This window comes from Procambarus clarkii, chromosome 55, assembly GCF_040958095.1.
Source record: "Procambarus clarkii isolate CNS0578487 chromosome 55, FALCON_Pclarkii_2.0, whole genome shotgun sequence".
Lineage (NCBI taxonomy): Eukaryota > Metazoa > Arthropoda > Malacostraca > Decapoda > Cambaridae > Procambarus > Procambarus clarkii.
Genome location: NC_091204.1, coordinates 11654627 through 11666922, shown reverse-complemented (window position 1 = coordinate 11666922; position 12296 = coordinate 11654627). Strand labels below are relative to the sequence as shown.

The 12296-nt window shown below is 51.3% G+C and overlaps 2 protein-coding genes across 2 annotated transcripts; both read right to left on the bottom strand.

Annotated features, from left to right (window-relative positions):
• Positions 1 to 10568: 10568 nt before the first annotated feature.
• LOC138352883 (regulator of G-protein signaling 3-like) lies at positions 10569 to 11366 on the bottom strand. Its single transcript, XM_069305437.1, has one exon. The coding sequence runs from the start codon at positions 11364 to 11366 to the stop codon at positions 10569 to 10571; it is 798 nt and encodes a 265-aa protein (XP_069161538.1).
• Positions 11367 to 11385: 19 nt separating this feature from the next.
• On the bottom strand, positions 11386 to 12000 carry LOC138352882 (fibrous sheath CABYR-binding protein-like). The gene has a single exon (XM_069305436.1). It carries the CDS (start codon positions 11998 to 12000, stop codon positions 11386 to 11388), a length of 615 nt encoding a protein of 204 aa, XP_069161537.1.
• Positions 12001 to 12296: the final 296 nt, after the last annotated feature.

Sequence of the window (12296 nt, the reverse complement as noted above, 5' to 3'; positions counted from 1 at the left end):
TCAATCCTTTACCTGCCTGTCACACGCACGCACACGCGATTCGTAATGGTATAACTGGATGTGGCAGGGAAATGGGACAGGAGTCATTGTTGTAAACAACCGATGGCTAGAAAGGCGGGGACCAGGAGCCTGTGTTCAACCATGATGGCACAAATAGGTGGTTGGGCAACCATTCCTTCCCCCTGTCCCATCCCTAATCCTTATCCTGACACCTTCCCAGTGGTTGGGTAGCATTCTTTCCCCCTGTCCCATCCCTAATCCTTATCCTGACACCTTCCCAGTGGTTGGGCACCATTTCTTCCCCCTGTCCCATGCCTAATCCTTATCCTGACACCTTTCCAGTGGTCGGGCACCATTCCTTCCCCCCGTCCCATCCCTAATCCTTATCCTGACCCCTTCCCAGTGGTTAGGTAGCATTCTTTCCCCCAGTCCCATCCCTAATCCTTATCCTGACACCTTTCCAGTGGTTGGGCACCATTCCTTCCCCCCGTCCCATCCCTAATCCTTATCCTGACACCTTTCCAGTGGTCGGGCACCATTCCTTTCCCCTGTCCCATCCCTAATCCTGACACCTTCCCAGTGGTCGGGCACCATTCCTTCCGCCCGTCCCATCCCCAATCCTTATCCTGACACCTTCCCCGTGGTTGGGCACCATTCCTTCCCCCAGTCCCATCCCTAATCCTTATCCTGACACCTTCCCAGTGGTTGGGCACCATTCCTTCCCCCTGTCCCATCCCTAATCCTTATCCTGACACCTTTCCAGTGGTCGGGCACCATTCCTTCCCCTTGTCCCATCCCTAATCCTTATCCTGACCCCTTCCCAGTGGTTGGGCACCATTCCTTTCCCCTGTCCCATCCCTAATCCTGACCCCTTCCCAGTGGTCGGGCACCATTCCTTCCGCCCGTCCCATCCCTAATCCTTATCCTGACACCTTCCCAGTGGTTGGGCACCATTCCTTCCCCCCGTCCCATCCCTAATCCTTATCCTGACACCTTCCCCGTGGTTGGGCACCATTCCTTCCCCCAGTCCCATCCCTAATCCTTATCCTGACCCCCTTCCCAGTGGTTGGGCACCATTCCTTCCCCCTGTCCCATCCCTAATCCTTATCCTGACCCCTTCCCAGTGGTCGGGCACCATTCCTTCCCCCTGTCCCATCCCTAATCCTTATCCTGACCCCTTCCCAGTGGTTGGGCACCATTCCTTCCCCCTGTCCCATCCCTAATCCTTATCCTGACACCTTCCCAGTGGTTGGGCACCGTTCCTTCCCCCTGTCCCATCCCTAATCCTTATCCTGACCCCTTCCCAGTGGTTGGGCAGCATTCCTTCCCCCCGTCCCATCCCTAATCCTTATCCTGACACCTTTCCAGTGGTTGGGCACCATTCCTTCCCCCTGTCCCATCCCTAATCCTTATCCTGACACCTTTCCAGTGGTCGGGCACCATTCCTTCCCCTTGTCCCATCACCTAATCCTTATCCTGACACCTTTCCAGTGGTTGGGCACCATTCCTTCCCCCTGTCCCATCCCTAATCCTTATCCTGACCCCTTCCCTGTGGTTGGGCACCATTCCTTCCCCCTGTCCCATCCCTAATCCTTATCCTGACACCTTTCCAGTGGTCGGGCACCATTCCTTCCCCTTGTCCCATCCCTAATCCTTATCCTGACACCTTCCCAGTGGTTGGGCACCATTCCTTCCCCCAGTCCCATCCCTAATCCTTATCCTGACACCTTCCCAGGGGTTGGGCACCATTCCTTCCCCCAGTCCCATCCCTAATCCTTATCCTGACACCTTTCCAGTGGTTGGGCACCATTCCTTTCCCCCCGTCCCATCCCTAATCCTTAACCTGACACCTTCCCAGTGGTTGGGCACCATTCCTTCCCCCCGTCCCATCCCTAATCCTTATCCTGACACCTTTCCAGTGGTTGGGCACCATTCCTTCCGCCCGTCCCATCCCTAATCCTTATCCTGACACCTTCCCAGTGGTCGGGCACCATTCCTTCCCCCTGTCCCATCCCTAATCCTGACCCCTTCCCAGTGGTTGGGCACCATTCCTTACCCTTGTCCCATCCCTAATCCTTATCCTGAGACCTTCCCAGTGGTTGGGCACCATTCCTTCCCCCTGTCCCATCCCTAATCCTTATCCTGACCCCTTCCCAGTGGTTGGGCACCATTCCTTCCCCCTGTCCCATCATTTATCCTTATCCTGACACCTTCCCAGTGGTCGGGCACCATTCCTTCCCCCTGTCCCATCCCTAATCCTTATCCTGACACCTTTCCAGTGTTTGGGCACCATTCCTTCCCCCTGTCCCATCCCTAATCCTTATCCTGACCCCTTCCCAGTGGTTGGGCACCATTCCTTCCCCTGTCCCATCCCTAATCCTTATCCTGACCCCTTCCCAGTGGTTGGGCACCATTCCTTCCCCTTGTCCCATCCCTAATCCTTATCCTGACACCTTTCCAGTGGTCGGGCACCATTCCTTCCCCCTGTCCCATCCCTAATCCTTATCCTGACACCTTCCCAGTGGTCGGGCACCATTCCTTCCCCCTGTCCCATCCCTAATCCTTATCCTGACACCTTTCCAGTGGTTGGGCACCATTCCTTCCCCCTGTCCCATCCCTAATCCTTATCCTGACCCCTTCCCAGTGGTTGGGCACCATTCCTTCCCCCTGTCCCATCCCTAATCCTTATCCTGACCCCTTCCCAGTGGTTGGGCACCATTCCTTCCCCTTGTCCCATCCCTAATCCTTATCCTGACACCTTTCCAGTGGTCGTGCACCATTCCTTTCCCCTGTCCCATCCCTAATCCTGACACCTTCCCAGTGGTTGGGCACCATTCCTTTCCCCCTGTCCCATCCCTAATCCTTATCCTGACCCCTTCCCAGTGGTTGGGCACCATTCCTTCCCCCTGTCCCATCCCTAATCCTTATCCTGACCCCTTCCCAGTGGTTGGGCACCATTCCTTCCCCTTGTCCCATCCCTAATCCTTATCCTGACACCTTTCCAGTGGTCGGGCACCATTCCTTTCCCCTGTCCCATCCCTAATCCTGACACCTTCCCAGTGGTCGGGCACCATTCCTTTCCCCTGTCCCATCCCTAATCCTTATCCTGGTCCTCCTAAGGTTCCCCAACGTCCAGAAACTGTCGCACTAAAGTGCCCTTTTCCTAACCTACATGAGGAGCCAAAACAGAAAACGGCACATTATGTCAGCTTCGCAAGCCGCTGCTATTTACTGCACTACCGTCTGGTATGACAGTTTTGGGTTGAAAGTGAAGTTTACGAGGGGGGCCTCGTAGCCTGGTGGATAGCGCGCTGGACTCGTAATTCTGTGGCGCGGGTTCGATTCCCGCACGAGGCAGAAACAAATGGGCAAAGTTTCTTTCACCCTATGCCCCTGTTACCTAGCAGTAAATAGGTACCTGGGTGTTAGTCAGCTGTCACGGGCTGCTCCCTGGGGGTGGAGGCCTGGTCGAGGACCGGGCCGCGGGGACACTAAAAAGCCCCAAAATCATCTCAAGATAACCTCAAGATATACGTCAAAATGGGACGTTCTATTAAGAGAACGAGTTGGCCCGTACTTCCGGATGTTGCACCTGCCGCTGATGCATCTCTGTGCAATTCTTGCATTGTTCGATCTCTAATTCGAACAATGCAATTCAACAATAGGTATTAATCCTTTCTAGACTCTGTGGTATGTAAATATTACCATTTCTTCTGTTCGTTGCAAGTTTTGCCGCTTCGTCGGCAATGTTGTTTCCTAGTGTTCCCATATGACTCGACTCCCCGTTATTAGTTATTCAGCGATCTTGACGTTATTATTTATTAACGATCTTGACATTGTAGGGGAGGAGTCACAATAACGTGGCTGAAGAATGTTGACCAGACCACACACTAGAAGGTGAAGGGACGATCGACTTGAGAATGGTCCAGGACGGACCGAAATGTCGTCGTCCCTTCACCTTTTAGTGTGTGGTCTGGTCAACGATCTTGACATTATTTATTTAACGATCTTGACTTTTGAGTGTTTGAATGAATGTATGATATGTTTGTATTAATGTATTGAGTAAATGACTGTATGCCTACATTTCTTCTCTTAGTTGCAAGTTTTGCAAGTCTGCAATGTCGTTCCCTAGCAGTCCCACATGACTTGGCTCCCCGTTATTATTTATTTATCTTGACAGTTGCATTAGTGCAATGACATTTGTGGTCAGATGGATGTTGTCATGTATGTGTTCTTGTTGCAAGGTTTCAAAGGCGGTTCTCGAATCTATATGAACGATAACATGTTCTTGGTGTTCAGGAAGAACATGTTCCAAAGTTCTCCATGTAACAGAGATGCTGGTTATTCGACAGGCTAGCATCTCAGTACAGTTGACCAGCAGTAGCATCTCAGTACAGTTGACCAGCAGTAGCATCTTAGTACAGTTGACCAGCAGTAGCATCTCAGTACAGTTGACCAGCAGTAGCATCTCAGTACAGTTGACCAGCAGTAGCATCTCAGTACAGTTGACCAGCAGTAGCATCTCAGTACAGTTGACCAGCAGTAGCATCTCAGTACAGTTGACCAGCAGTAGCATCTCAGTACAGTTGACCAGCAGTAGCATCTCAGTACAGTTGACCAGCAGTTTGAGAGTCTTTCAACTAACTACAGAATTGCCTGCCTTCTTCTTGAGGTTATCTTGAGATGATTTCGGGGCTTTAGTGTCCCCGCGGCCCGGTCCTCGACCAAGCCTCCACCCCCAGGAAGCAGCCCGTGACAGCTGACTAACACCCAGGTACCTATTTTACTGCTAGGTAACAGGGGCATTCAGGGTGAAAGAAACTTTGCCCATTTGTTTCTGCCTCGTGCGGGAATCGAACCCGCGCCACAGAATTACGAGTCCTGCGCGCTATCCACCAGGCTACGAGGCCCCAACTGCACCTCCAGATTCTTGTCCCCGTTGGTCTACTGATCCGTCTGTGAAGTATGTGGAGCTGTCAGATTGATTGATTGATGAAGATTAAGCCACCCAAGAGGTGGCACGGGCATGAATAACCCGTAAGGGGCTGTCAGATGGCAAGTTTGGTTCTAGATTCATCTGTAATATGTTGCATAGAAGATTAGGCTGATTCTTTTTTTCCTTTGAGATTCCCAAGCGATTCACAGAATGACGTCTGCGCGAAATACGTCACCCCTGATATTCGTTACCTGGTCCTGATGGCTGAGTAGACAGCGCTAGGGATTCGTTAGCCCTGAGGTTCCGAGTTTCGATCCCCGGCAGAAACAAATAGGGTAGAGTTTCTTTCACCCTGATGCACATGTTCACCTAGAAGTAAATAGATATTCCTGGGAGTTAGACAGCTGCTGTTTCCTGGGGATGTGTAAGAAAAAGGAGGCCTGGTCGAGGACCGGGCCGCGGGGACACTGACCCCCGAGACCACCACACACACACACACTCACACACACACACACACATTGAGGCGGGACCAAAGAGCCAGAGCTCAACCCCCGCAAGCACAACTAGGTGAGTACACACACACACACACACACACACACAATTACTACAACGTATTTATTGACAAATTCATGACGAAGGAGGAACAGATTGCCCACAGAGCATGCAAACAACAATACGACTCTTCCCATTTGAGCGCAGCTACACACCCCAGTGCTAATCCACCCCATGCTAACAAGCTCACAAGTGCTTCTCAGGTCACCCCTTCCCCAAATCAGCCGCCCCTGCTTATCTCCCCAGCACATCCCTTGACCCCTCTGACCCCACTGGAGTCAAATTCATCCCACATTCCAAGGACCCCCTCATCACCTCAACCCCCAAAACCCGTCCAGCCCTCATCCCCTCAACCCCCAAAACCCACCCAGCTCTCATCCCCTCAACCCCCAAAACCCATCCAGACCTCATCCCCTCAACCCCAAGAACCCACCCAGACCTCATCCCCTCAACACCCAAAGCCTACCCTGCCCTCACCCCTCCTCATCCCCTCTCCTTCCATGTGACCCCCCACCCTTGCGAGGGAGGTGGGAGGTCCCCCCCACCCCCTCTATCCTTCCCCCTCCCAACCTCTCAACCTCTATCTGTCTCCCAACCTTACGCTATCTCCCAACCCCTCTATGCCCTCCCTAATCTTCAGACCCAGTATGCCCTTCCTACTCCAGACCTACCTACCCAGGCCCTACCCCAGACCCTCCTACCTACCTTCCTAGAAGCCCAGCCCCCAGTAGCCCCCCAAGCACCCCTCCTGAACTCTTTCACCCCCCATACACCCCCCGGACCCCCCCAGACACCCCCCGGATCCCCCCGGACATCCCCCGGACCCTCCCCGCCCCCAGTCATCCCCCAGACACCCCCCAGATCCCCCGGATCCCCTCTGCCCCCAGTCACCCCCCAGACATCCCCCAGATCCCCCCAGACCCCCAGAGAAAGGGAGAACTCTGGTACAAGAGTTTCCATGAAGAATCTCAAGGTTTGGTACACCAATGCTGATGGGGTATCTAATAAAGCAGAAGAGATAAAAGAAAGAGTGGGTGAAGCAGATCCTGACATAGTTGCAATTGTGGAAACTAAAATTAATGACATGATCTCAGATGCAATCTTTCCTGAAGGGTACCAGGTGATACGAAAAGAGAGGACACAGAGACAGGGAGGGGGAGTAGCACTCCTAATAAAGCGGAAATGGAAGTTTGAAGACCTGGGAAATCGAGTTACCAATGAGTGCACAAGCTTCATACATGGAACTCTGACAGTAGATGGGAGGAAGATTGTGATCATGGTAATCTACAATCCCCCACCAAACAGTAGAAGACCCAGGCAGGAGTATGATGACAACAACAAAGCATGTATAGATGAACTGCAGAAGGCAGCAACACTAGCCCACAGAATGAGAGCGAAGCTGCTGATCATGGGGGACCTAAATCATGGAGAGATAAATTGGGAATCAAGGAATCCCCATGGAGGGGACGAAACGTGGGGAGCAAAATTAGTAGATGTTATAGACAGGAATTTCCTGACACAACATGTGAAGGAAGACACAAGGGAAAGAGGAGGAGATGCACCGAGCCTATTAGACCTGATTTTCACCCAGAACGTAGAAGATATCGAGAATTTAGAGCATGAAATACCTCTAGGGGCCAGTGACCATTGTGTCCTAGTCTTTGACTACATGATGGAATTCAAACTTATGACCATGGGACAAGAGATCTGGGAAAGGAGAGCTGACTACAGGAAAGGGGACTATATGAGGATGAGGGACTATCTGGGTGAAGTGCAGTGGGAGGAAGAAATTAGAGGAAAAACAGTCCAAGATATGATGGACCTAGTCATACAGAAATGCCAGGAGGCCGAAGAGAGATTTATACCAACGGTAAAGGGAAAAAATAAGAGGGAATATAATAACCCATGGTTTAATAGACAGTGTCAGGAAGCAAAAATGGCCAGCAGGCGGGAGTGGAGGAAGTACAGAAGACAAAGAACAGAGGACAACAGAAGCAGATACAACAGAGCTAGGAACGATTACATTAACATAAGACGAACATCGGAAAGGGACTATGAGAACGATATTGCAATCAAAGCGAAAAAACAACCTAGGTTACTACACAGTCATATAAGAAGAAAAATGTCGGTGAACGACCAAGTGACAAGACTAAGGAAGACAGAGGGGGCATATACTGAAAGTGACAAGGAAATCTGCGAGGCACTGAATGCCAGTTTCCATGGAGTGTTCACTACCGAGCCTGAGCAGCTCCCATTGTTGGAAGGGGTTACCCTAGATGAAAGACTATCAGATATAGAGGTGACAGCAGAGGAGGTAATGAAACAGTTGACAACTCTAGATGCAACTAAAGCAGTTGGACCAGACAAAGTATCACCGTGGATACTAAAAGAAGCAGCACAGGCCCTCAGCGTGCCTCTGGCAATGATCTTTAATGAGTCACTTATGTCAGGAGAATTGCCCAGTTGCTGGAAGAAGGCAAATGTCGTGCCGATCTTCAAGAAAGGAGATAGGGAGGAGGCACTTAACTACAGACCTGTATCACTGACAAGCATCCCCTGTAAAATACTGGAAAGAATAATTAGGCTACGACTGGTTGCACACCTGGAGAACATTAGGTTTGTGAACAAACATCAACATGGGTTCTGGACAGGGAAATCGTGCCTAACAAACCTTCTGGAATTCTATGATAAAATAACGAGGATAAGATAGGACAGAGATGGTTGGGCAGACTGCATATTTCTGGACTGCCAAAAAGCCTTTGATACAGTACCGCACATGAGACTGCTGTTCAAGCTCGAGAGGCAGGCGGGGGTGGGGGGAAAGGTCCTAGAATGGATAAGGAACTACCTAACAGGAAGGAGCCAAAGAGTTACGGTAAGGGGCGAGAAGTCGGACTGGGGAACAGTAACAAGTGGAGTACCACAAGGATCGGTGCTGGGACCAATTCTATTTCTTGTATATGTTAACGACATGTTTACAGGCGTAGAGTCCTACATGTCGATGTTTGCGGATGATGCAAAGTTGATGAGAAGAGTTGTGACAGATGAGGATTGCAGGATCCTCCAAGAGGACCTGAACAGATTGCAGAGATGGTCAGAGAAATGGCTACTAGAATTCAACACGAGCAAATGTAAAGTTATGGAAATGGGACTAGGAGATAGGAGACCAAAGGGACAGTACACAATGAAGGGGAACAGCCTACCTGTAACGACGCGTGAAATAGACCTGGGGGTGGACGTAACACCTAATCTATCTCCTGAGGCACATATTAATAGGATAACGACAGCAGCGTACTCTACACTGGCAAAAGTTAGAACATCATTCAGAAACCTAAGTAAGGAGGCATTTAGGGCGCTTTACACTGCCAACGTAAGGCCAGTCTTAGAGTATGCCGCCTCATCATGGAGTCCCCATCTGAAGAAGCATATAATGAAACTGGAAAAGGTTCAGAGGTTTGCAACGAGACTCGTCCCAGAGCTACGAGGGATGGGGTATGAAGAGCGCCTGAGGGAACTGTGCCTTACGACACTAGAAAGAAGAAGGGAGAGGGGGGACATGATAGGAACGTATAAGATACTCAGAGGAATTGACAGAGTGGACATAGACGAAATGTTCACACGGAATAGTAACAGAACGAGAGGACATGGATGGAAGCTTGAAACTCAGATGAGTCACAGAGATGTTAGGAAGTTTTCTTTTAGCGTGAGAGTAGTGGGGAAATGGAATGCACTTCAGGAACAGGTTGTGGAAGCAAATACTATTCATAATTTTAAAACCAGGTATGATAGGGAAATGGGACAGGAGTCATTGCTGTAAACAACCGATGCTCGAAAGGCGGGATCCAAGAGTCAATGCTCGATCCTGCAAGCACATATAGGTGAGTACATATAGGTGAGTACACACACACACACACACACACACACACACACACACACACACACACACACACACACACACACACCTGTTTGTGTGGCTAATATGTGCAAAGCAAAACACACACCTATCAGAGGGAAGGTGTGTGCCAACGACCCGAACAGAGTTGTTGAGAGTGCCAGCTTTGGCGCTACTCACCGAGGAGGGCCACTGAGTGCCAATGCGCATACGGGACCCAAGAGCCAAAGCCCAACCCCCCCAGCAAGCACAACTAGGTGAGTATACATAGCTATACACCCCACATACAAGAATACATACCCCCTCCCTCCCCAATACTCAGACTAAATATGGGCGGATCGAATGGATTCCCCAGAGGTTATACATACTATGTATAGAATGTATATGTCGCAGTATTGTCTGTGGGGACAATCTCGTATGCTTGAGACCATAGTTCGAGCCTCCAAGTGACTCAAATGCATATATTACTTGGGAATTGTGAAATGACTCTATGAATGCCTCTTGACTAAACATTATTGACTATTAACCTCCATTTGTTTACCGAGGGATCGATCCCCGGGAACCGCAGGAATTACGAACCCTGTGCACTGTCTTCTGAGCCACCAGGACCCCTTCCCTTGTACACCTAGAACACACAAACAAATTAGTATATACACATTTGCAACCAACAAACAGTGTTTTGGAATGTTAGTTAACCCCCCCCTAACTATCCACCTGGGGGGGGGAGGGGGAGGGGGGGGGATGGGGCGACATACCACAATAGGAGACCTTGCCACCGATGGCTGGTAAATTTGTGTTCAGGCGTTCGAGGCATCTCTGATATTCTCTTCCAACTGAACGAACGCATAGCCTGGGGGAGGACCCCCCATGTCTGCTGCTGGGGTATGTCTGCTGAGGGGTGTGTCTTCTGAGTTATGTCTGCTGCTGGGGTATGTCTGCTGCTGGGGTATGTCTGCTGCTGGGGTGTTTCTGCTGCTGGGGTATTTCTGCTGATGGGGTATGTCTGCTGTGGTATGTCTGCAGCTTGGGTATCTCTGCTGATGGGGTATGTCTGCTGCTGGGGTATGTCTGCTGAGTTATGTCTGCTGCTGGGGTATTTCTGCTGATGGGGTATGTCTGCTGTGGTATGTCTGCAGCTTGGGTATCTCTGCTGATGGGGTATGTCTGCTAAGGGGTGTGTCTTCTGAGTTATGTCTGCTGCTGGGGTATTTCTGCTGATGGGGTATGTCTGCTGATGGGGTATATCTGCTGCTGGGGTATGTCTGCTGATGGGGTATGTCTGCTGCTGGGGTATGTCTGCTGATGGGGTATGTCTGCTGACGGGGTATGTCTGCTGCTGGGGTATGTCTGCTGATGGGGTATGTCTGCTGCTGGGGTATGTCTGCTGCTGGGGTATGTCTGCTGATGGGGTATGTCTGCTGATGGGGTATGTCTGCTGACGGGGTATGTCTGCTGCTGGGGTATGTCTGCTGATGGGGTATGTCTGCTGCTGGGGTATGTCTGCTGATGGGGTATGTCTGCTGATGGGGTATGTCTGCTGCTGGGGTATGTCTGCTGATGGGGTATGTCTGCTGCGGGGGTATGTCTGCTGATGGGGTATGTCTGCTGCTGGGGTATGTCTGCTGCTGGGGTATGTCTGCTGCTGGGGTATGTCTGCTGCTGGGGTATGTCTGCTGATGGGGTATGTCTGCTGACGGGGTATGTCTGCTGCTGGGTATGTCTGCTGATGGGGTATGTCTGCTGATGGGGTATGTCTGCTGATGGGGTATGTCTGCTGCTGGGGTATGTCTGCTGCTGGGGTATTTCTGCTGATGGGGTATGTTTGCTGCTGGGGGTATCTCTGCTGGAGTATGTCTGCTCATGGGGTATGTCTGCTGATGGGACATGTCTGCTGATGGGGTATGTCTGCTGATGGGGTATTTTTGCTGCTGGGGGTATCTCTGCTGGAGTATGTCTGCTGATGGGGTATGTCTGCTGATGGGACATGTCTGCTGATGGGACATGTCTACTGATGGGATATGTCTGCTAGAGTATGTCTGCTGGGGATATGTCTGCTGGCGGTATATGTCTGGTGGGCGTATGTCTGCTGGGGTAGGTTTCCTGCTGGGGATATGTCTGCTGGGGTATGTCTGCTGCTGACGGTATGTCTGCTATTAGGTTGTGTCTGCTGATGGTATGCCTGCTGCTGGGGGTATATCTGCTGCTGGGGTATGTCTGTTGCTGGGGTATGTCTGCTGCTGGGGTATGTCTGTTGCTGGGGTATGTCTGTTGCTGGGGTAGGTCTGCTGGGGTATGTCTGCTGCTGGGGTATGTCTGCTAGGGGTATGTCTGCTGCTGGGGGTATGTCTGATGCTGGGGAATGTCTGCTGGGGGTATGTCTGCTGCTGGGGGTATGTCTGTTGCTGCTGTATGTCTGCTGCTGGGGTATGTCTTTTGCTGGGGTAGGTCTGCTGAGGTATGTCTGCTGCTGGGGTGTGTCTGCTGCTGGGGTATATCTCGTGCTGGGGTATGTCGGTCGCCGGGGTATGTCTGCTGCTGGGGCATGTCTGCTGGGGTATGTGTGCTGCTGGGGCATGTCTGCTGGGGCATGTCTGCTGGGGTATGTCTGTTGCTGGGGCATGTCTGCTGGAGTATGTGTGCTGCTGGGGCATATCTGCTGCTGGGGGTATGTCTGCTGCTGGGGGTATGTCTGCTGCGGTATGTCTGCTGCTGGGGGTATGTCTGCTGCGGTATGTCTGCTGCTGGGGGTATGTCTGCTGCGGTATGTCAGCTGCTGGGGGTATGTCTGCTGAGGTGTGTATGGTGATGGGGATATGTCTGCTAGGGTATATTTGCTTTTGGGGTGTGTCTGTTGCTGGTATGTGTCTGCTGTTGGTGTGTATCTGCAGGGGTATGTCTAATGCTGGGGTATGACTT